This window comes from Artemia franciscana, chromosome 20 (assembly GCF_032884065.1).
Source record: "Artemia franciscana chromosome 20, ASM3288406v1, whole genome shotgun sequence".
Lineage (NCBI taxonomy): Eukaryota > Metazoa > Arthropoda > Branchiopoda > Anostraca > Artemiidae > Artemia > Artemia franciscana.
In genome coordinates, this window is record NC_088882.1 from 502,301 (window position 1) to 529,015 (window position 26,715).

A 26,715-nucleotide genomic window follows, 5' to 3' on the forward strand; every position below is an offset into this window, starting at 1 on the left:
AGATTAAAAAAATGTGAACAATGTTACAATAAACAATATACCAAAAATAAACGACATTTTATTACTCTTAAAACTTAGTTCAAAACTATAATTTAATAATTTTAGTTTTTAAATGCTAAGAGAAACACATTATATATCCTAAATTTTGAATTTCTCATTAAATAGGGCTCAGATAAGGCCAAACTTTATAATAGAGTTACTTTAATAGAAGACAGTCATTCTGCCATTAATTAGTGTTAAACAACAAATTGATAATTGCAAAAAACACAAGCTCAAGTAAATAAAAAGCCAGGTCATTAGAATACAAAGGAAAAAAAAATTTTAATTTGGCTGAACCGGTAAGATAAAATGGAAACGAAAGGAAAAAAAAGTAAAAATCAAAGAAAACAAAAAAGGAAATACAAACAGCAAAAGATAAAATGCCATAAAAGACAGGTATATAAACCGTACCAAAAATACAATATATATGAACAACAGTAGTTAGTGGAAAACAATTAAAAAAAGGAAGAGTACTTGAGCATCAAGTATTCTAGTGTAATAAAACAATTGCCAGAAACATATTTCTAAATGTGGATATTGTGCATTAGAAACCGTTTAATATTTTTACAGTGCGTCTTAATATTTATCTAATACTAGCTGTTGGGGTGGCACTTCGTGCCAGCCCAGAACCTAGTTGGTGGGGCGCTTTGCGCCAGCCCCCAAGCCCCCCCCCCGCGCGCGTAAGTCGTTACGCGCCATATTAGTTACGCGCCATTGTAGTTGTGTCCCTGTGTCCCACCTGTGAATAGATATATATATATATATATTCCCCAGCGAGAACCTCCAACCGGTACGACTCTAGTTCGGCATTGTAAAGGGACACGTTTGCACGGAGCATAAATGGGAGACAGTAACAACGGTCATCAAAAGGGGTAAAATTAACCTGGACAATCTGTCTTGGCTTTTTTCTACAATTGGCCATGACTTCCACTTTTCCCACAACTATTCCCTTTTTTTTAATTCAAAAAATATATATGTTTTTAACTACGCAAAACATACGAATATACAACATTCTTCGCTGTCCCATTGTCTGTGCATATAAATAGATTGTCAGGTTTACTGACTCTTGAACATGCAACATATAATTGTCCATGGGGAAAACAATCCGTATTCAGATCTACACCTCATTATTCTAATGATGTGTCCCTGTGTCCCGGTCGTCATTTATATTCCCTGTGTCCCGGTCGTCATTTGTGTCCCGGTATCCCAGTTTGTAATTTCTCTTTAAGTGTCCCGGTCGTCATTTATATTCCCTGTGTCCCGGTCGTCATTTGTGTCCCGGTCTGTAATTTCTATTTGAACAATCCCTGTGTCCCGGTCGTCATTTATATATCCCGCCTGTGCCCCCGCCGTCCCCGATGTAGTTGTGTCCCTATGTCCCGGTCGTCATTAATATTCCCTGTGTCCCGGTCGTGAATTGTGTCCGGGTGTCCCAGTCTGTAATTTCTCTTTGAGGTTCCCGGTCGTCATTTATATTCCCTTTGTCCCGGTCGTCATTTGTGTCCCGGTGTCCCGGTATGTAATTTCATCAGTTGACAAACATGACGTCAGTCGACAAACAACTTCATGACGCATACAGCTCAATCCTTATAATGACGTCAGTCGACAAATATGACGTCAGTCGACACACAAACATGACCTCATTCGACACACACACACAGACAACTATATATATATATATATATATATATATATATATATATATATATATATATAGATTTCTCTTAATGCGCGCTAACAACGTTTGATTTTTGTATAATGTGCCTGATAAATCATTAAATGTTTTTATAATGCATCTTTACAATAGTTCAATATTTTTATAATGTGCCTTAAAAATGGTTTAATATTTTTATAATATGCCCTAGGCATCCTTTGATCTATTTATAATGAGAGTTGATGGTTGTTTAATATTTTCATAATGCGCCTTAACAACCGGATGATGTTTTTTACCATACCCACATGTTATGATTTCAAGAGATCATTATTATGTAATAAAATCTGTCGTTTTGCCATTTAATCCTGATTATCAATGCCAGCTTGATACCTTAATTTTTTTTGCATATTTTGCATACGGCTGCTATGCACCACTATTTTTTTGTAGACAGAATATTGTTTTCTGTAAGCTCAATTTCAGTACCATCTGCAACAGTTTTTTCTTTAAAAACACCGTAACAACTTCAACCCCTGCCTTTCTTGCTGTCATTTGTAGTGTAAAACCTTTTCCTCACGATGAAGTACATACACGTATGATATTGCCATTTAAACTACATGATATTTAAACTTCAAACACAAGGAGTAGCATTAGCCCCACCTTTTTTGGAATAGACACTACAAATACAACTTTTTTTGTGAGTATTACATATTTTTGTAAGTATAAGAAATACACTATTAACATAGATTCTATATTTAATAAAATAATATACAGTTTTGCAGTATTTTTTAGGAAAAAAACATGAAGTAGACGTTTATGATTACTATCTCGAGCACTTAAATAGGACTTAACATTAACTGAATATGGCCATGAGGTGTCTAGCAGTATTATTCAGAGCTTCAAAAGTTTAACTCCACTCTATATTGATATTTGTTAATTTTGAAATATTTTTAGCATTTCTAGCAATTTGCTTGCAACATTTTTTCGTCCATTAGCTATGGCAACTATCAATAATTTATCCCCTTGATTATTACGAGCATTTGTTATAGCTGGGACGTCATTCAGTTTTACTCGTTCAAGTTTACTGATCGAGTTAACATTACCATGTCTTATATCTCTAAACAGTTCTTCGATTAATTTAAGTAAATTAATAACTTTCTGATGCTTAGAAAGGTCAATAGGTAGTTTCCCATGTTTGTTCTTAATATTATAAATTGCACCACGCGTTAATAAAGATTTTAAAATTTCCAAGGAGCCGTTTTTAGCGGCAATATGAAGAGATGTAGTACCAATAACAGTAGTTTTAGCATTAATGAAGTCGTTTAATTTGTCACGACTGATATTCTCCAACAAAACATCAACAATTTCTTTGTAACCTTTGGAAGTAGCAATGTGCAAGGGTGTATTACCTTTATTAGTTGTTTTATTCACAATAGCTCCATAGTTTAGTAAGATGTTCACAATATTTATGTGTCCATAATCAACAGCGTTATGCAACGATGTTCTTCCATTAATATCTGTCTCATTGGGATCAGCCCCATCGTTTAAAAGACTCTGAACAGTCTGTATATCACCTATACTAGCAGCAATGTTCAAATCTTTCTGCAGATAGGAGAAAACTCTTCCTTGTTGAAAACTTCCAACCTTAAATCTAGAATTAATCTGATCAAACCTTATCAAAATATCTAAGGTAATTGGATGATTTGGCCCAAAAACAGCTTTGATTTGATCAAAACATTCTTTGTAGACTCTAAGCGCTCCAATCCATTTACCTTGTGCAAAAAGTATGTCTCCTATGTTGCATTGAGTCCTCAAGGCTTTTGGATGATTTTGTTTTAAAACTTTTTTTTGGATGCTCAGAACCTCTTGACAAGTATTTAAGGCTTCACGATATCTACATTGTTTTAAGAGTACTCCAGCAATGCTTTGTTGTGTTCTCATGGCATCGGTATGATTAACACCAAGAATTATTTTCTTCTTTTCAAAAACCTCTTTAAAGATTTCTAAGGCCTCTTCTAATTTACCTTGTTTAGATAGTACCATTGCTATATTATTTTTGGCATTAACAGTGGCAATATTATTGGCACCTAGTGCTTCTTTCTGCATTTCGAAAACCTCTTTGAAGATTTTTAAGGCCTCTTCTAATTTACCTTGTTCAGATAGTACCATTGCTATATTATTTTTGGCACTAACAGTGACAGGATTATTGGCACCTAGTGTTTTTTCCCCCATTTCACAAACTGCAATCATGATATTTAGCATTTCCTTATATTTTCCCAGAATATTCAATACTAAACACATATGAAAAATAGTATTTAAAGTGTCTGAGTGATTTAATCCTAGTATTTCCTTTTGTTTCTTATAGACTTCTTCATAAATATCCAAAGATTTTTCATTTTCCCCCTGTCTGTGCAACACTAATGCGACGAATCTTCTTGTCCCTAAAGTATCCTTATGATTCAAACCAAGCATTTCACTTTGTTTCTGAACAATGTCTTCAAGCACATTTAACGCTTCTTGAAACATTCCTTGTCTATATAGTACTTTGGCTATTTCTGCCTGAATATCTAATGTACCAGGATTGTTTGGTCCTAGAATTTCTTTTCTTCTTTCAAATACACTTTTCAAAATAGCTAAGGCTTTTTGGTAGCTTCCTTTACAAAAGAGAAATGAGGCTGTATCAATCTGAGCAGATACTTGTTTTTGGAATATTTCTTTCAACTGTTGGACTTTGGGAAAATTACTTTGTATCGCAGCAATTACTAACGTTTGGTTATCTCTGTCACAAGCACTCATAATGGCTTTTATAGTGTCAACTTCCTTTATCTTGTTTAGTTCATGGATAACCTCAATATTACACTTATTCACTTTTTCAAATGACTCACATATTAAGTCAAATAGCATAGTTATATCTTTATCTACACAGAAATCTGATGGTGTTTTGCCGCTGTCAGAAACGTAATTATATACTGCACCGTGGGATAATAAAAGTTTTACAATTTTTAAATGTGAAAATTTGGCAGAATAATGCAAGGGAGTGTATTTATCGATACCAAGCACATTGGGATTGGCCTTATTTTGAAGGAGGATCTTGACAATACCTTCATAGCCTTTCCATGCAGCAAAATGTAATGATGTTCCACCTGCAATATTTCTTGCGTCAATAATGGCTCCAGCTTTGATACAATTCTCAACTTCTGAACAGCTATTCCGTTTTACAGATTTAATTAACATTTCAGTCGATGCAAATAAATCGATTGTGTCTTTGTTGGTACTCATTTCTACTGGTTTTCTATTAAGCTTGTCAACCAGATTATAAATTGCACCATTTTCTAATAAAACTATAATAACGTCTTTATAACCATAGTTAGCAGCTATATGCATGGGACTTACACCATTATTATCCTTGGCGTTAACATCAGCACCTTTAGATATCAAATACTTTATAACCTCTAAATGACCCGTAAATGCAGCATAATGTAATAATGTTTGATTGGCTTTGCCAGCGTCATTAATATTAATTCCTTTACGAAGAAAAAATTGCACGGTATCTTTATGACCCTCTCTAGCTGCAATATGTATAGACTTTGAGCCAGATTTATTTTTAGCATTGATATTTGAACCTTCACTTACAAGATATCTGACAATTTCTAATCTATTTTCCTGTGAAGCAATATGTAAAACTGTTAAATCATCGGTGCCTTTAGCATTTATGTCAATTTTTTCATTTTGCAGTAATATTTTCACCACTTCCAGATGACCATTTGCAACTGCTAATTCTAAGGGTGTTCTTCTCTCAATGTCCTTTATGTTAATTTTCGCTCCATTTCTTAGTAAGATTTCAACAACATTAGCATACCCATCTGCTGCGGCTACATGTAATGGAGTCATTCCTTCGATGTTTTGAATATTGATATTAGCTTTGTTTGATATTAAAACTTCAGTTGCTTCTTCATGGCCGTATTCTACTGTCAAATATAATGGTGTGGACCCATCAGTAGTAATAGCATCAACAGTGGCTCCATGTGCTATTAGAAGATTTATTATCTCTGTGTGACCTCCTATGGCAGCAAAGTGTAATGGAGCAGCAGAATTATCTTCAGTACATCCAATATTAACACATCCCTTATTTTTTAATAACATCTCAACTATATCCCTAAAACCTGCTTGTGATGCCAAAAACAAGGCTTTACAATGATCTGTATTAACATTAGCTCCATTTTCTATGAGAAATTTGACGATATCCGTGTGGTTCTTCTTAGTAGCAAGAATCAATGGTGTTTGGTTGATATAGTTAATATTGACATCAGCGCCTTTTGCGACCAGAATTTCAACTATTTCCTTATGACCTAAATCTACTGCATAATGTAATGGTGCGCTTTCTGTTCTATCTACAAAAATATTATTTTTAAATTCAGCATTATTTTCTAATAAAAGTTTAACTGCATGCTTGTTGCCGCTTAGGACACCTGCATCTAACGGTGTATAGCCAAATTCTGCTTTAGCGTTTATTTCAGCTTTATTATCTATTAAGAAACCAATGGCATCTAAATTCTCATTTTCAGCAGCTGTATGTAACGGTGTTTTTCTAATATTGTTTCTAGCATTGACTTCAGCTTTATTTTTTAAGAGAAGGGCAATGACATCTTTGGTACCGGTCAAAACAGCTAAATGCAGTGCTGTCTCACCCTTGATGTCTTGAGCTCCAACTTCAGCTTTATTTCTTAATAATAGCTCAATGATATCTTTTTTACCTTTAAGAGCAGCTAAATGTAATGGTGTTCTTTTAGTATCGGTTACATCATTGATTTTCACTCCATTGCTTATTAAAAGCTGAACTATTGCCTTGTGCCCAAACTCTACTGCATGGTGTAATGGTGTTGCATTATATTTATCTTTAGCACAAATATTGGCTCCATATTCAAGGAGTGTCACAACTGTTTTTGCTTGACCACCCTGCACGGCTAAATGCAGTGGGGTCAAACCGGTCAGAGTGGAAATGTTAACACTTGCATTATTTTTTAGCAGCACTGATACAAGCTTCTCGTGTCCAAGCATTGCTGCGTAGTGCAAAGGAGCAATATTATCGACTTTATTAACAGAATTAACATTAGCTCCATATTCTATTAAAATATCAACTATTTGTTCGTGACCATGTTCTGCAGCATGATGCAATGGTGTTGAGCTATCAATATCTAAAGCATTTACATTCGCTCTCTGTTGAATTAAGGCCTTTACTACTTTAAAGTGTCCATTAATGGCTGCAAAATGTAATGGTGTCTCATCTAAGTCATTTCTGCTATTAACAATTGCCTTATTTTTAAGTAGAAAATTTACCAGCTCCAGATGACCCCTACTTGCAGAGATGTGCAACGACGTTAAGCCACCCATAGTTTCGTTGCTGTCAACATTCAACTCTTTTCTCAGTAAAATCTTAGCAATATCAATGTAATCGTTCTCTACTGAATAGTGTAAAGGGGAATATCCTAAACTATCTATGATATTAGTATTAGCATTATTTTTCAGTAGAACTTCAGCAGCATCTTTGTAACCATTTTCAGCTGCAGCATGTAGCGCTGTTTTACCATTATTGTCTGGGTCATCAAAATGTACACCTTTTTTTCTTATAAGAAATTCTACAATATTTTTCTTTCCATGTCCAGCAGCAACATGAAGTGCATTTTGTCCATTCAAATCTTTAATGTTGACATCTACGTGTTGATCAGCGACAAATTTTAAGACCTCAACACTGGGTCCTTGAGCAGCGAAATGAAGTGACGTCGTTGAGTTAATACTTCTTCCATTGATATCTGCTCCTTTTCTGAGACAGATCTTTAAATCTTCAAGATTTCCTTCTTTCAACGCAGCAAACATTTTTTCCTGATTAGTGATAATATCAATGTTTTGATCATATTTATTTTTAAGTTTGGGAGGATTGTCTTTTACTGACTTACTAATTCTTATTTTACTTTTTCTTACATTCTCTGTAATAAGTTTTTTAGCGTTCAAAATAATTGCTATTGAGGGATCCGATGACAGCACATCAACTATATCATTATAATGGGCTAAATGATTCCGCAAACATTTGCCAGTCAATAAAGGAGTGTTTTCTTCTAAAAAAAATCGTGTGTTTTCTAGATTCTTGTCTAATCTACTTAAAATACACAGTATATCTAGTACAAGCATTTCTACTACTCCAAGCAACTTTTTATTTCTCTTGTAGAATGAGAACTCTTCTTTTAATGTGCCATATAATGTGTTACTTTTTAAAACACCTTTCAGATCAGACAACTTACATTCAAGCAAACTATTGTATTTTTCTTCTGTTATATTGTCAGATTTCTGTTTTTTATATTTATTTATATATAAACTTGTGTCACATAATTTGTTTCTTAACTCTTCAACCCATTTCATGTCACTTGTTTTAAATTCGGCAGCTTTAAGAATTTGACATAACAATATATCTAGTTCACCTATGTTGTCTCCTGGCTTTCTTAACCGAACACTAAGATAAATTTCCCTGGATACTTTGCTGATTTCTTCCAGATTGTGAGACTCTATTTGCAAAGGAATGTTCTCTAGTATTTTATTTGCATGAAACTTTATTTTTCTAATATAATTTTGATCATTTTTTTTTTGTTTCAAAATAAGAAATAAGCCCTTTAAATACATAATTGCCATTGAAGAGTCATGTCTAGTATCTATTGATTTAGTTTTTGAAAAATATAGAATGTTTTCAATTTTATTGAAGAGCCGCTTCTCATGATCTGTCTTTTCACTAATAACACTCTTAAATTTTTGAATGAGTTTTTCGAGCTTGTCATGCTCTACCAACGTAAGCCACTCTTTAGTTATATCATCTAATTCAACATTAGTACACATTACCGCTACTTCTTTTATGTCTTCCAAGCTTTCACTATCTTTTATTTTAACTAGTAACCTTCTGATCATTTGCATTTTTTTATTTTGAAAAATGTCCCTAATAACATCATCAATTCTATTAAGATCATTCTGAACTCCACCTATGAAGTTAATATTGGCATTATCCTCAATCTCTATTCTCTTTGAGAGCGAGTAAGCATGTGATAAGGAATTACGTAAATCTATGATAATTTGTCTTGTGTCCCTTGGTAATGATAGAAGAAGAAGGTCACTTGTAGTCTTCGATAACCTTGGAGACTCCAGAGTGTTTTTTAAATGTTCACCTGTAACTTGTAAGGCTCTTGCAATAATTAATTTGTCTTCTTTTTGTTTAAGTTCAGCAGATAATGCTAATTTTATATAGTCACTTATTTTCTTTAAAGATTGAATATCTCTAATTTGTTGATAATCTCTATACAGTTCTCCGAACTGAGGGAAACTACTGATGATGTTAGCTACAACTTGCTGACGATTTAAGTTTGGGAGCTTAGCAAATGTCTTAAGGTCCACAGATGCTAAATAATCTTTTTCCTCTTTAAGTTTCCTTGAAAAATGTTCTAGGTGGTTGAGTATTTTGTTTTTATTCAATATGGCATTAAGGAATAAATTGATTTCTTGTCGTTTTAAATGAGATGAAACAAAGCTTATCAAACAGAACTCCATTTCTTCCCAAGGCAGTCTTTCATATGAAGATTTCAACTGTCGCTTTAATATATGTAGATTTTGAGCAACAAACTTCGCTATAAATATAAACTTTTCATCTATATCTTCTCTGTTACAGTACTCTGTTCTTAACACAATAACATTTTGAAGTAATAACTCAATCCTCTCTCTTATGCTATTAAGATTGCTCTTCACATTCTTATCTTTTTGAAAAGAATTAGAGAAAAAACGGAGGTCTATTAACTTATTTTCAACAAAAAATTCCATCTCTTCTGACAATAAAACATTCTTAAGTTTTAATTCTTCGTAATTTCGAGAAAGAATTTCATCTAATTCACTCAAATGAACAGCAAAGTAATTGCCAGGCCATTTACCAATAAGTGTATCAAGAAGTTCCACATTACTAGACCGTATAGCATAATAGAAGGCATTATGGCAGGTTTCATCTTCATCACTTGGCAATATAGCAGTTTCTTTTGCGCCAAGGGAGAAGTTACTGAGAATTTTACCATTACTGCTAAGTAGATATTCTAAAATATTCACCTTATTATGTTCACAAGCCAAAATAACTAAATTGGTACTCCCAAAAGGGTTGTTAAAACTGAGTAGCTCCCTTGTTTTTTCTAGGTTTCCTTCCCGAACCGCATTAATTAAACAGTAATTTATATCTTCATTGATCATCATAGTTACTTTCGGCTTTGACATCAGTTATTCACTGTTATCTAATTTGTTAGGAATACTGTCCTTGAACTGAACTTTCTTTGAAATATGGATTTCGTCTGTTATCCTCTAGAAAGAAAGAAAAAACAACTGCATTATATACAAACACATCTAATACCACACATATTGCAATACTTTAACATTGCACACAACAATGGATAAACTAAAAGGAAGGCTGATTGTTTAGAGTTACCTAAAATTTTAATTATAGCTTAGGATTTTTGTTTCAAAATAAAAACCAAAGTAATCAACATTTCATCAACTAATGAGCAACAGAATTGTAATGACAAGCAAAATAGCTGGATTTAATAAAATATTTTTCAGACTATGTCTTCATAGGATAATTAACGAGCAGTGTTGGTGCTATATATTGTTTATCTGTTTCTTCTATTTAAAAATAAATAACGAAAAGAAGCAATAATAAAGTGTAAGATGATTAGATACATAAGCAATGTAAATAGAAAAATTAAAAACGAGCGGAAATTACTATGACTGAATAAGTAGAACCTAAAATGCACAGAAATTGAAAAAAACTTAATAGTTAAACCTAAAAAATTAACTTTAATAAAAATTAAATTAACTTAAAGACAAACTAATAGTTACACTAATTACTTAAACTTAAAAAGAAGAGATAAAACTATGATTAAAATAATATTATCTATAAAGAACCAAAAAAAGACAAGTGAGAATAGAGTTGCCGTCCAATCCAACTCACACAAGGCTATTGTGTTAATATTGTTTCTCTGAGAAACAAAATATACTCGTATCAACTTGGAAGTTCCACATTACTAGACCGTATAGCATAATAGAAGGCATTATGGCAGGTTTCATCTTCATCACTTGGCAATATAGCAGTTTCTCTTGCGCCAAGGGAGAAGTTACTTAGAATTTTACCATTACTGCTAAGTAGATATTCTAAAATATTCACATTATTAAGTTCACAAGCTAGGATAACTAAATTGGCCCTCCCCAAAGGGTTGCTATAACTGAGTAGCTCCCTTGTTCTTTCTAGGTTTCCTTCCCGCACTGAATTAATTAAGCAGTAATTTATGTCTTCATTGATCATCATAGCTACTTTCGTCTTTGACCTCAGTTATTTTATTCACTGGTAACTAATTTGTTAGGAATACTATCCTTGAACTGAATTTTCTTTGAAATATTGATTTCGTCTGTTTTTCTCTAGAAAGAAAAAAAAACAACTGCATTATATACAAATACATCTAATGCCACAAATATTGCAATACTTTCCCATTGCACACAACACTGGATGACTTAAAAGGAAGGCTGATTGTTTAGAGTTACTTAAAATTTAAATTATAGCTTATCATTTTTGTTTCAAAATTAAAACCAAACTAATCAACATTCCAACAACTAACGAGCAACGGAATTGTATTGTCAAGCAAAATAGCTATTTTTTCAAATTATGTTGTCATAGGATAATTAACTAGCAATAATGTTTATTTATTTCTTCTATTGAAAAAAAAATAAATAAAAGAAGCAATAATAAAGTCTAAGACGAGTAAAAACATTTGCAATGTAAAAAGCGAAATTAAAAACGAGCAGAAATTACTATGACTGAACAAGTAGAACCTAAAATACAAAGAAATTGAAAAAACTTAATAGTTAAAAAATTAACTTAAGTAAAAATTAAATTAACTTGAAGACAAACTAATAATTACACTAATTAGTTAGACTTAAAAAGAAGAGATAAAATTATGATTTAAAAAATATTACCTATAATGAACCGAAACGAGATAAAGAGATAAGTGAGAATAGAGTTGCCATCCAATCAAACTTACACAAGGCTTTTTCATTAATATTGTTTCTCTCAGAAACAAAATATACTCGTATCAACTTTATTTTTCATTGTAAAACTAAATGATTATCAAAATTCCTGTTTTTTCATTGGTGATTTTTGGAACCCTTTCAATTTTATTAAGTAAAAATAACGGGGAATAGATTTTCCTCTGTTTTCTTTTCATATGAAATTGCATTTGCTTCAAACACACAGAAAACCAGTTGGAGAGTCATTTATACACAGGCAAATAAAAAACCTGGCATTTCTAAGCAAACCAGATTGCTTCATTATTATCAGGCAAAACGAAGTCTTTACATTTTTTTTCAGACATCAGTTTCTATTTCCTAAAGGAAATAAAATCAAAAGAATAGTGACAAAAAGTTTAGTTTTTTTAATAATTTGACATATTTTGAAAGTTATAAATGTATTTATTCCGATGACTTTTTATTATCTTTCAAATACACTTTTTAAAATACTTAAGGCTTTTTGGTAACTTCCTTGAAATAGAAGGATTGAGGCTGTGAACGACTTCCTATTAAGGAGTATAAATTCTTCCCAATACAATGGTACAAGTGTCTGCTATATGGACACTACAAAATTTTGAATTAATGCACCAAAATGTTCAAAACGTAGTGGTTTTCACAACAGCTCTCGTGACAATCCATGTCAAAACACCACAAAATACACTACTCGTCATAGTACCTCTGCTACAGCTTTACATACCCTGTCGCTTTAAGTCTAATTTCCGAGCAATGACTGTGGCCACTGTACGTATAGTCTCTTGGAACTTGAATGGCCGTATCATTTAGAAAATGCCACTTTTCGAATGACTGTTGAGCTATAACGATGTGGTCTGAGTGCAGGACCATTCCCTTTTCGAACATTTTGTTAACCTGTTAACCTTCTAGAGATAAATGATGGAGTAAAATCATTTGTGGTCCAGTGTTGTAGGAAAAGAAGGCTCTCTAGTGGTGTTGCCCAACTCATCAGTAGCACCTTAAACCCTTCCTTTTATAAAAACGAAGAATTCTTTGTTGCTGTTAAGGCGCAAAGAATTATAGCTAAATCAGTGTATATGCCAACAGATTACAAAAATAAAATATCTGAAGAGTGATTTAGTGAGGATTTTAGCAATTTGTCAATCTCAGTGAACAAATACTTCTTTTTGGAATATTTCCTTTAACTGTTGGACTTTAAGAAAGTTACTTCGTATTGCAGCAGTTACTAACGTTTGGTTTACAAGTACTCATAATTGCCTTTACTGTATCATTATCCTTTATCTTGTTTAGGTCATGAATAATTTTAGCATCATACTCTTTAACTTTTCTAAATGACTCACTTATTAATTTGAGACGTCTAGTTATATCATGCTCTTCAAATAAATCTGATGGTGTTTTGCCACTGTCAGAAACATCATTACATATTGCACCATAGGACAACAAAACGTTTCTAAGTTTTAAATGAGAAAATTTTGGTGCATTACGTAAAGGGGTAGATTTCTTGTTACCAACGACACTGGAATTAGCCTTATTTGGTAAAAGGAGCTGGACAATTCCTTCATAGGCTTTCCATGCAGTATAATGTAATGACGTCCCAACATAAATATTTCTTGCATCAACAATGGCTCCTGCTTTGGTAAATTTCTCAACTTCTGAAGACATATTCTGTCTTACAGATTTAATTAACTCTTTAGTTGATGCTAGTAAATTGATTGCGTCGTTGCTGGTACTCAGTTCTATAGGTTTTCTGCTAAGACTATCAGCCACATTTGTAAATTGTGCCTTTGTTTGATATAATTTCAATAACGGCTCTATAACCAAAGATGGCTGCAATATGCATAGGACTTGCACCACTATTATCGTTAGCGTTAATATCAGCACCTTTAGATATCAAATACCTTAAAACCTCTAAATGACCCTCTATTGCAGAATAATGTAATAATGTCTGATTGGCTGTGCCAGCGTCATTAATATTAATTCCTTTACAATTAAAAATTGCACGGTATCCTTGTGACCTTCTCTATCTGCAATGTGTATAGACATTAGGCCAGATGTATTTTTAGCATTGATATTTGACCCTTCACTTACAAGATGTCTTACAATTTCTAATCTATTTTTCTGTGAAGCAATATGCAATACTGTAAAATCATTGCTGCCTTGAGCAATTAGATCATTTGTTTTATGTTGCAGTAATCCACCACTTCCAACTGCTCATGTACTAATGTACTAATTTTACCATGTACTAATTCTAAGGACGTTCTTCTCTCATGGTCCTTTACGTTAATTTTTGCTCCGTCGTTTAGTAAGATTTCAACAACTTTAGCATACCAATTTCCTGCGGCTACCTGTAATGGAGTGCTTCCTTTGGTTTTTCGAACATTTATATTAGTATTGTTTGATATTAAAACTTTAGTTTCTTCTTTAAAGCGATATTGTGCTGTCAAACACAATGGTGTTGACCCAACAGCAGTCCACGTGCTATAAGAGCCTTTATTATCTCTGTGTGAGCTCCTCTAGCAGCAGAGTGTAATGCAGTAGCGGGACTATATTCGGTTCATCTAATACTTACACAGGTCTTGTTTTTTTTTACAACATCTCTACAATATCCTTAAAGGAAGACAAGACTGCCAATAAAAGGGCCATACAGCCCTCTGCATTAATTTTACCTCTATTTTCTATTAGAACTTTGTCAATCTTCTTGAAATTATTCTTAATAGCAAAGATCAATGGTTTATCTTCTTACGCTTAACATTAACATGGGACCCATTTGCGACCAGAATTTCAACTATTTGCTTGTGACCTCTTTCTACAGCGATATTTACTATTGTGTATTCGGTACTATCTGCAATAGCATTGATATTAACTTCAGCTTTATATTTTATTAAAAGGTTAGCTGTATCTTTGTGGCCCCCTAGAACTGCTGCATCTAAACGTGTAAGACCAAATTCTGCTTTGGCGTGTGCTTCAGCTTAATTTTTTATCAAGGAAACAATAGAATCTACATTACCATTGCTAGCAGCTACAAGTAACCGTATGACTCCATTATTAGATCTAGCATTGACTTTTGTAAGAGAAGGTCAATGACATCTTTGGTGCTGCTCGCAGCAGCTACATGCAGTGCTGCAATACCCTTAATTTCATGAGCTCTAACTTGAGCTTTATTTCTTCATAAGAGTTAAATAATATCTTTTTGACCATCAAGAGCAGCTATATATAGTGGTGTTTCTTTAGTATTGGTTTATCAGTGATTTCTAATCCTTTGCTTATTAAAAGCTCAGCAATAGCCTTGCACCCGCTCTTTGCTGGCCAGTGTAATGGTGTCAAATTATCTTTATCTTTAGCTCAAATACTGAATCCATAAATAAAGGAAAGTCACAACTATTTTTACTTGAAAACTCGGAACTGTAAAATACAGTGGGATTAGACCATCAACAGTGGCAATGATAGCACACCATCAACAGTGGCAATGGTAGCATTTTCATTATTTTTTTAGTAAGACCGATACAATTTTTTCATGTCCAACTAGTGCTGCATTGTGTAAAGGAGCACTATTATAGCCTTTATCAACAGTATTAACGTTAGCTCTATAATCTATTAAAATATCAACAATCTGTTCGTGACAATTTTCAACGGCATAATGTAATGGTATGCAATCTTCGATAACTGCAGCATTTACATCTTCTCCCTTTTGAATTAAGCCCCTTTCATTGACGTGGAGCCACCCTTAATCTAGTTAATCTCAACACTCGTTTGTTTTTTCAGCAAAATCTTAGCAACATCAATATAATCGTTTCCTACTGCATAGTGTAAACAGGAATTATCACCATAATCTTTGATATTAGAATTAGTATTATTTTTAGCTTCGACAATATCTTTGTGACCATTTTTGGCTGCAACATGTAGTGCAGTTTTGCCATAATTATCCGTAGTATCAAAAGATAAACGTGTTTTTCTTATGAGAAATTCAACAATATTTTTCCTTCCTTGTGCAGCATCAAATATAAGTACACTTTGTCCATCCACATCTTTAATATTGACTTCTATATTTTGACCTGACATAAACTTTATAGCCTCAACACTGGGTCCTTGAGCAGCAAAACAGCAGCAATGTCGATGAATTAGCACTTCTGTCATTGATATTTGTTCCTTTTCTGAGACAGCTTTTTAAATCTTCAAGATTTCCTATTATCAACGCAGCAAACGTACTTTCATGATTAGTATTTATAGGAAGGTTTTTCAGTTTGGGAGGATTATGTTTTACCAACTTGCAAAACCTTATGTTACTTTTTCTTTCGCTTTTTGTAATAATTTTCTTAGCATTTGAAATAACTGCTACTGAGGGATCAGATGACAATATATAAACTATATCATTAAAATGAGCCAAGTGATTCCTCAAACATTTTCCAGTTAACAAAGGAGTGTTTTCATCTAAGAAAAATAAACTGTTTTCTGTATGCTACCATTTTTTTCTATATGCTTCACTGATCTAGTAAAAATAGACAGTATATCGAGAACAATCATTTGTACAACTACTTGCAACTTTTTATTACTTCTGTAGTAAGGGAGCATTTCTATTAAGTTACCACATAATGCGGTACTCCTTAAAATATCTTTTAGTAACAATTGCATCTTTATCATTCAACTTTTCTATTAGTTTTTCAAGCCATTTAAGGTCACTTAGTCCAAATTCGACGGAAAAAAAATTTCTGACATATCAATTTCTTTAGTTCACCCATGTTTTCTTTTGGTATTCTTGGCCGAATATCTCCTGACCGATATATTTCCCTGAAAAGTTTGGAGTTGGCTTTAAGATTCTGAGACTCTATTTGGAAAGGAATATGCGCTAGTATTTTATTTGCGGAAAACTTCATTCCTCTAATAACATTATGGTCAATATTAATTCCTTTAAATGGGAAACTAGGCTCTTCAAATGTATAATGTCCATAGAAGAGCAGATGCTGGCATTCGTTGATTTATTTTTCACAAAATTTTGAATGCTATTACTTTGATCAAATACCCATTCTTCATGATCCGTCTTGTCACTTATAGTACTCCTAAAGTTTTGAATAAGTTTTTCGAGCTTATCATGTTCCATCAACTTAATACACAGTAAATATTTCATACATTTTTATCTAATTCAACGCTAGTAAACATCCCCACAACTTCTTTTATGTGTTCCAAGTTTTCTCTCTCTTTAAGTCTAACTAGCAACGTTCTGATCACTTTCATTTTTTTGCTTTGAAGAATGTCAGTGATTACGTGATCGATTCTTTTTAGATTATTTTGAACTCCAACAAAAAGTTGACATTAGAATTATCCTCAATTTTTATTCGTTTTTAGAGAGAGTAAGCATTTGATAAGGAATTACGTAAATCTATAATGATTTTCTTTCTTGTGTCCCATGGTGATGACAGAAGAAGAAGTTCACTTGTAGTCTTAGATAAGTTTGGAGATTTTAGAGTGTTTTTTAAATATTCAACCGTAAATTGTAAGGCCCTTGAAATAAATAATTTATCTTCCTTTTGTTTAAGATCAGCAGATTATGCTAATTTTAAATAGTCGCTTATTTTCCCTAAAGAATGAGTATCTGTAATCTGTTGATAATTACTATACAGTTCTCTGAATTGAGGACAGTTGCTAACGATCTCTGCGACAACTTGCTCGCGATTTAAGTTTGGGAGTTTAACAACTGTGTCAATGTCCACAGATGCTAAATAATCTTTTCCTCTTTAAGTTTCTCGGCAAAATTTTCTAGGTTATTAAGTATTTGTTTTTATTCAGTGTGACATTGAGAAATAGATTGATTTCATGTTGTTTTATGTGGGATACAACAAAACCGATTAAACAAAATTCTGTTTCTTCCCAAGGCAGTCTTTCGTAGGTACATTTCAAGCGTTGCTTTAATATTTGAATATTCTGCGCAATAGACTTTGCTACAAGTAAAAACTTTTGATCTTATTTTTTTTTCTTTGATTGTATTTAGCTCTTAACAAGCCAATATTTTGAAGTACTAATTCAATCCGCTCTCTTGTGTTATTTAGACTACTCTTCACACTCTTATCTTGTTCAGAAAAACTAGATAAAAAATGGAGGAAAACTAGATAAAAAGAACTGTAAATTTTACCATTACGGCTTCGTGGGTATTCTAAAATTTTCACCTTATTATGTTCACAAGCTAAAATAACTAAATTTGTACTCCCATCAGAGCTTTTATCATTAATGAACTCCCTCGTACTTTCTAGGTCTCCTTGACGAACAGCATCAATGAAACGGCAGTTTATATCCAAATTGCAAAGCATTTTTAATCTAGTCCGTGACTTCGACTTTCAGAATATTCACTTCCATTGATTTAATAAGACTACTGTCCTTGAATTGAATCTTTTTTTCACAGTCAATTCTCTCTGATATCCCCTAGAAAGAAAAAAAAATCGTGGTTTACTAACGCATTTTATCAAATCATTTTACATTTTAAAAAAGCCATATATTTCATTGCTGATCTGAAATCAGCAATTCCCCATTTCCAGCCCATACCCAGCCAAACCCAGCCAGAGGCAGTGAATTGAGTAACGCAAACCATTGGTCAACATACGAAAAAGTTCTAAAAGTCTTAACATTTAAAATCTTCTGGCTGATTTAAAATGGAGAATAATTATTCAAAATTTTCAAAAAATTAAAGTTATAACCTTTGTTAACTTTACACCATTAGCAAACTTAAAATTACAAACTTAACATATAAGAAAATTACTGCATACAGGAGTTTAGACCCAACCCAACTCTAAATCTTCCAAAGTATTTTGTCGTTTGCACTTTATTAAAAACAAGATATATTAAATTTAATATATCTATTGAATAATTATCTATTAATTGAATAAATATCTATTATTGAATTATCTATTATTGAATAAATATCTATTATTTGCTAAATATTTAATTCAGTTTCATTAATTTCTTCCTGTTTGATAATGTTAATTGTTTGATCTCTTTCTTATAAAATCATTTTGAAAAATGAAGCCTTTTGTGAAAAAGACAAACGTTTTTCAATGAACGCAAATGACACAGTTTATTTTAGAGGTTTACGCTTAGGAAAAGGGCAGTAGCCATAGTCTTGTTTATGCTGATTCCTGTTCGTTTTAGAATTAATTGAGTATTCATTAGAATTTTTATTCGTTTTAGGATCTAATTATTAATTTATATCATGACCTGGTACTTTTCTCTTTGATATAATTATTTATTTTATTTTCTATTTGCTTTGGGTTCGAATTAATCCTTGACAGTAATTACTGGTTGGCTGAAGTTTGAATTCTTGAAGAACTTCAATAGCGAATGGCTTAAGCTTTAAATGGCTCAAATCTCACTTCTTTTTCAATTTCTTTTTTCAAAATTGATCATATTTAAAAGCTTAGCATTGATTTATATATACTCTATTCCCATTTCTTTCTTTAGCACTGAAGACGACCTAGCAAAGATTTTGCAAAATATTTGCTTTTTTTTGTGGCTGTTTTTCAACTTGTCAAAAATCATCCATGCTTTGGCTTTTTAATTTTGTTCTAGCGTATGTTTTTTTCATAATTCATGTATTGATTGAAAATTAATTAATTTTAAAAGGCCATTTTTTGTCCTTCTCTTTTTTGAGCGTCAAAAATGACTTGACGAAAGATTTTCGCCAAAATATTTGCTGGTCTTTTATTTTTTTTTCCTTCTTTATTCTTTTTTCGTCTTCCATAGGATGTATGGGAACTGAGTTCTTAAATCATAAGTCTGTTTCCAATCATAAATCTGGTGAATTTAAATTTCCAAGATGTAAAAAATATCATAGTATTAATTTCAACATAGTTCTAATTTATTATTTTTTGTATCTGTTAACTTCTATTTTATTGTCTTATTCTTAATATGTATTTCATTCTTTCTATGCAGTTCAAGTAAATTCTTACTATGCAGTTCATTTTTAATAAGGAAATGCTGGAAAGCTAGATAGTCTGTGTAAAAAAGAAGGCTTGAAGCCGTTTGAAGGCAATTGAATGTCAAAATTGATTCTGCGTGATAGTCTGCGTGAGAGAGAAAGCTTGCATAACTTTTTCAGAGTTGTTTAAAAATGATTATATTTATGTCCTGATAATAGTTTATCTTCCTATTGCAGAACGAAGGTAGATAGTCATACAATAAGGATAATTTGGATATTATATCAGTTCTGTGAGCCCTTTGAAGGCAATTGAAGACCGAAATTGATTCAAAGATTTATGATCGATCATGCCCACAGGAATTTCAAGCGAGTATGTGAATGAGATTTCTAACACCGTTTTTTTGTTAAGAATGAGCAAATATTAATCTAAAAACAAAATTTTTCTGAGGGAAGTAAAGAACGAAGGGGTTATCGCGCGTCTCGGTGCTGGGCTTATCGGCTCTGGATTTTTTTTCTATTATGGTTGTGTTCCTTCTATATGATTTCTTATTTAATTAAAAACCAGCAAGTATTAACTAAAGTTTTTCTAAGGGAAGTAAAAAAGTGAAGTTGAAAGTTAAAACGAACACAAATTGTTACTTCACAACCCATCTAAAATACATCGATAAAACTAGTGCAAATAAACCGAAAGGTGATAGTTCTCTATGTTTGTAAAATTATACAAAAATAGCGCTTTACTGAAAACAAAAAAGCCAAGTTTAAAGAACAAGAATGAAGTCAAAAGTAGATACGTAGCCTTACAACAGCAAGCTAACCTATCACGCTTTTCAGAGTCTTTCACGAGCTGTGATATCAGTAACTTTCAGTGCACCATTAAAATTATCTTAAAAGCCTAGGGATAAAAATAAATATTATCTTCATAATAGTTAAGTCATTAAACAGCATACAAAGATATTGGACTGATCTATCAGGTATTATCTTGGTTTAACCTATTATTACTCGAAATAAAGAACAAACAAACCATATCATAAACTCCGGAAATCTGGTTATTTCTCTCTATACATAATAATGGAGCATTTTAAGTTGTGTTACAAATTCCTAAGTGAGTCTGTAGTCCTAATACTCTCAAGATAAGCTCACTTCAATTTTATCTACAAGGTAACTATAAAGTGTCCTCTTCAGATCCCAAACGACAGTCAATCATTGGACTGAGCTCATTGTGCAGAAGTGATGCCAAATTCAAAGAAAAAGGAAACCAAAGAACAATTCAAAAATATATTATTTTCATACAGTTAATATAGTCCTTAAATGGTTCACTTTTACTGTACCGACAAACTCCTATATTTCTTGTGTTTTCAGTAAAGCACTAGTTTTCGATAGTCCTACAATTATAGAAATATATCAAAGAAGGACAGGTGTTGTTAAAACAAGTATTTATTTGTATAAAAGAGTGTAATTAAGAGAGTGTTATAAATCGTTTCTTGAATTCCTCCTAAATTCGATTTTTCACTTAATGCATACCTCAACACAATGAAATACTATTCAAAAACTCTGCTTACTCCCGTTACCCGTTTAAAGTGCTCGATTACTGATTCATCAGAGAGGCAGGGGTTCAATGAGTGTTTAATGGTTCATAATCATTAGCACTAGAATAGAATATCAATAATAATAGGCTTAGAAACAATACCAGAAATTCAAAAAAAATAAACATTAAAATTGAAAATAAAACAAAATTCAAACACCCAATTAAAATAATGTGACAATTACTTCCTGAAAAAGGCCATTTGAACTCCTTTACAGCCTATCGGGTTGCTGAAATTTTGGGCACTTCTGAAGAGGATTGTCAAAGACTGGGGTCCCCTGGAGTGCTCAGCCACAGGGTTGGGCCTGAGAAGCAGTTTGACAAAGGTTGGGCACCCTCTACAGCGGGACATTCAGTAGAAAGGTTAAAAGAGGCATTTTAAAGAAATAACTGTTTCATTGTTTTAGAATTTAGTGTGTTGAATCTTTTTAGTATCTTTTTAATGTGATTTAGTGAGTTTTTTGGGTTATATATAAATCCGAAAAGTAATATTGTGAGTGAAAAATATGTGCACTCCAATTTGAAAAAAACGGATTTAAAAGGAATATCAAGAATCGATCTTGGTCTGAATTAAAAAAATAAAGCCTTTTGAATTGTATTTGGGTATACATAGAGTCGAAATTTAATGTTAAGAGTGAAAAAGATGTCTTTAAAAAAAAAAATAGCTATTTAATTTTTCTAATGATTCAGTGTATTTTTTTTGATTCAGTGTTTTGAATATTGAATAATTTTTTTTTTGAATTTTGATGTTTCGTTTTTTGCTTAATATAATTTTAGTTTTAATTTTTTCTCGTTCAATTTCTTGTATAGTGTGTAAAGGAAGAATGATCGAGATCTTGTTCTAGTGATGTTGATGGACTACCGTTACATATACTCATTGAATCCCTGCCTCTCGAAGAACTCTATAATTAAGGACTATAAATGGGTACCAAATACTTTATATAATTTAAATGCTTGGTTCTTTAATTCATAATGCTTGGTCTTGGGGTATACATAGTCGAAAAATAATGTAAAAAAGTAAAAAATATGTGTTCCCCAATTTTAGTGCTAGATTTCAGAGGAATGAAAAAAGAAGCTGTTCTGAATTAATGAAATAAAGCCTTTTGAATAGTATTGTGGTATGAATAAATACGAAAAGTAATATTGGGAGTGAAATAATGTGTATTTTAATTTGAAAAAGCAAATTTAGGAAGAAAATGAAGAAAAGAATTTGTTCTAAATTATTACAATAAACGTTTTTGAATATTATTTCTGAATTATTAGTACGTTTTGAACTAAACACTAAACAATGTCTCAGTACGTCCCATATATCTCAATGGAGTGCTTACATATGCCTCCCATCTCTCAAAGGAGTGTGCCAGTGTGTCCCCTATCTGTTAACGAAGTGTCTCAGCATGCCCCCTATCTCTGAATGTAATGTCAATAAATCCACTATGCTCTAATGCAGTGTGTGATAAACTTCTCTCTGCTCCAATGGAATTTGTTATGAGCTCCTTAATGCTCTAATGCTATGTGTTATAAACTCCCTAAGATCCAAAGCAATGTGTTATAAACTCCTTTGTGTTCCAATGAAATATGCTAAAAAACAAACACAAATGCTTTACAGTTGATGGATGGCCAAAACCACTCGTATTGCCATGCTACAAAAAGACAGTGTAGTTTATGGTAGGAGATTTTTGATGTGACTTACTAAAAACATAGTATAGGTACTAGATATCCAAAATAGCCTGGAAGTATGGTGCATATTACTAATAGTTTCTGAAGTAGACTTTTGGTGGTAATTCCCCGATGGGTTCCCACATAACCATACGTCAGGGCTTATGACTTCTAAAAAACATCAAAGAATCCGTATATTTCCCATATAATCCAATACACTGTATCAAAATGCTCCAATAAAATGTATAAAGAATATTCCTATGATTTAATATAATGTGTTGAGGACTCCGCTATGGCGCAATGCAATGTTTTGAACACTTCTCTATTTTCCTATACAATATCGTGAGGATTTCGCTATTTTCGCTTAAAATATCAAGAGGACTCCACTATTTCCCTATGAAAAATCGTACGGACTAAGCTGGCTAATCATGAAAAAACATAAAATTGCGAAGCAGAAAAAAAACCGAGGACAATAACAGCCAGTGACCCCTTGGTAGATGACAAGAAACTTTTCACTGTTCTACCCTATATTCCAAAATTGAGTGACAAACTGGGAAGAATCCTTAAGAATCTTAATTTTAATGTCACATTTAAAAATCTAAATACAATACAGAGATTTTTCAACAGCGACAAACATAAGACCAGCCCCATTCTGGGCAGTGGCTTATAGAGTTTCCTGTTCTTTTGGCTATTTTTATGTTAGTAAAACACAACAGCAATTAGGAAAGAAGCTATTGGAAGACAGGTCCTTAATCGAAAAAGCAATGGGGTTTTGCCAATGGCCCAAATTTTTTGATTCCGCCTTGGCTCAACTTATCTATGACAACCCAAACCACATCATTTTGTTTGATATTACCTCCATTATTATCCATGTTGAAGGTCCCATCCAAAATTCGAGGGAGGCAGTTGAAATACAGAAGCACATTTACGTAGAAGTCGCCCTCAATAGAGATAATGGAGATACTAAGCCCTATTCATGATGAAACTATTAACTCTGATCGTTTTTATATCGGTCCACAAAATTATGTTCCGCAATCAAATAGAATCTTTGATAACATCCTACACCTGGCAAGCGATTAGCCTTTAAGAGTACTTTATGTAATATGAAACTGCGAGATGTCATTTAGTCTTGTATTTTATTCAGTTACCCATTCACTGTTACTCTGAAAGGATCATCTTTTTTTAGTTCTGTATTTGTTTTAAGGTTTGTTTCTTTTATATTTTATCGGTATTGTTCTGCAATGAGGACTGTCAAGTGGAGGTCTTGACCGAAAAATTTGTATAAATTTTCACAGAATAATATTTTTTTTTGTCTTCGCGATTTTAAGAATTTAAAAAGTAAATTTGAGAGTGAAAAGGAGTTTACGCCATCCAGAGAGTAATCCCCTGAACAATGGCCTAGGATACAATCATGCCAAAAAAGTAAGGTTGACAAAAAAGGGGTGTTCACGCTATGCAGATAGTAACCCACTGAAAAACAGCCTGGGATGCAATTCTGCCGAATAAGGTAAGGTTCAGAGTGGTAAAGGAGTTTATGCCATGCAGAGAGTAACCACCAGAAAAGTAGCCCGGGATACTACTGAAAAGGAAGCTTAAGAGTAAAAATGGAGTTAACCCCATGCAGAGAGTAACCCTTCGGAAAGTTGCCTTGGAAGCAATCTTGCCGGAAAAGAAAAGTTGAGTTCAAAAATAATTTACGCCATGCACAAAGTAAACCCCTGAAAAGAGGCTACTGCTGAAAAAATATGGTTAAGTGTTAAAGAAAATTTTACGCCATACAGAGAGTAAATACCTGAAAAGTAACCCGGAATGGATTCTTGCCGAAAAAGTAAGATTGCGAGTTAAAAAGGATATTACACCTGGCATAGAATAACCTCCTGAAAAGAAGACTGGGATTCAATTTTTCTCGTAATTCCCTCGTAATCGTAGAATTTTGCTCGTAAGTATCTATCTTGCTATAGCCAGAACGGCTAGTATGGACCTAGCCAAAAGCGAAAAAAGACTTTTTTGTACAAGCATTTGTATTAATAAGCAAGCTTATTATTAGAGCTCTTTATTCTTAGGCCAATCGTATGTATGCTTGGAAATGATCTGTCTAAGGAATAATTTTGTAAACTCATAAGCAAAATACGTTTCAGGGGATTGTGTCCACCTATAGTAAGATTATATTTGGCTCTTAGGTTAATAGTTAGAAGATAAAATATTTTGTTTACACACAAGAAAATATAAGCGTCATGAATGTTTCTAGCGGGAAGGTTGGGATCTAAAAAATAGCTAGTATAGCGACACTAAAGCTATAATCCCTTTGTATCAGGCTTGGGCAGTAAATTTCTGTCAGTATTGCTGCACCAAAAAAATAAAATATGTCTGACTATAGTTTTCTGGGGAAGTGGCGATTTTCAAATGCATATCGCTTGATCCTTTTTTTTTCTATTAAAACTAAAATAAGAAAAATTGAACTCACAGTTTGACTATTTAATGTTACCGGATACTTCCTTCTAAAATACAAATTATTGGGTGATGGAACTTCTTATAGATTACAGGAAAGAGAGCAAAATAAAACTATTTATTTTCTGATGTAATTTCAATGCAAGATTGTAAGTGATAAGCTTATTTTTTCTTATAAGAGATAACACTGTTTATTTTATGTTGCGTGATTTTATTAATACTTTTAAAGCAAGATTGCAGATGATAAACATTTACATATCTTTGGGATTTAAATGATTAATGAAACATTTAATGATAATGATTAATGATAAAATTTAAATGAAATAACAAGCGCTTGGTACTGAACTTTTGACTATACAGGCCTTTTAATTTTTGTCAAGTGTAATTTTCTATTAATTCATTACTGAAAGTTACTTTTTGTGCTGAGCCATTTCTTATTTCTATCCAATTTTTTATTGTTGTTTTGTGTTGTTGATAATACTTCTGCTTATATTTGACCTCTATATTCTTCTGTAGTGCTGCAGACCCTCCAACAAAGAAAACACTGTGACATTAAATTTAAATAGTGCTGTTGTAAAATTGTGTATAAAATTTCCTATTTATGAAGGTTTTGTCTTCTATGGCTTTCCTATTCTTATATAGTTTTCTATGGTTTATCTCCATTTTTCTGGGGTTGATTGGCCCAAAATACTAAAGATTTAAAGGATTCTTGAATTGAAAGCCATTCAGGGTTTGTAAATAGAAGAAAACAAGACACAATGAAAAGTTTCTTCCCTTACACAGTGAAGTAGGTTGGTGTAGGTTGTTTGATATCTTAAAGAATCATACCATCTCGTCCATTTTAAGTTTTTGAATTTTTGTGACCAAGCTATTCAGAATTGATTGGGTGTCTTGTCATAATTTGTAAAGCTTAGATGATAGATGCAAAAAATAAAACAAAAAAACGGCAAACTAACACCTAATATCCCAAAAAATCTTACAAAAAACATTCAACGTCTCCAGTTTTATTTCAGACATAAATTTATTTATTTATTTCAGACATATTTAAAATTCCTGATTGAAAATTTTACGTGTATTGCATGTAGAATGCTTAAAAGGCTATACTTGGTATCTTTTTTCGAGTTGGCCTCCGAGCATACTTTATACTATTGAAAAATACTGTCTGAATATAACATCTTATCTACAATGTATGATGTCATTGCAATACCATCATGTATATTTTTTGCTTTTTAAAAGTGCATATGAATGTGACTTCATTGACATAAAATGTTTTTTTTTCTAAATTAAGACTCTAAATAATAACCAGGTTAACGAAGTCCTTCCCATGCCCCACCAAAA

At 32.5% G+C, this 26,715-nt stretch overlaps 1 protein-coding gene across 6 annotated transcripts; it reads right to left on the reverse strand.

Moving 5' to 3' along the window:
* Window positions 1-1,751: 1,751 nt before the first annotated feature.
* On the reverse strand, window positions 1,752-25,524 carry LOC136040232 (uncharacterized). 6 transcript variants are annotated; one of them, XM_065724426.1, is made up of 3 exons: window positions 25,394-25,523; window positions 17,916-18,202; window positions 1,752-10,063 (listed from the first exon to the last, which is right to left on the reverse strand). In XM_065724426.1, exon 3 carries the CDS (start codon window positions 9,977-9,979, stop codon window positions 2,624-2,626), a length of 7,356 nt encoding a protein of 2,451 aa, XP_065580498.1. In that variant the 5' UTR covers window positions 9,980-10,063; window positions 17,916-18,202; window positions 25,394-25,523; the 3' UTR covers window positions 1,752-2,623. The 6 variants fall into 6 exon arrangements, 4 of the variants coding, with proteins under 4 accessions (XP_065580498.1, XP_065580499.1, XP_065580497.1 ...); XM_065724427.1 differs by having other exon boundaries at window positions 18,027-18,202; window positions 25,394-25,522; XM_065724425.1 differs by having other exon boundaries at window positions 17,950-18,202; window positions 25,394-25,522.
* Between the last annotated feature and the right edge of the window lie 1,191 nt (window positions 25,525-26,715).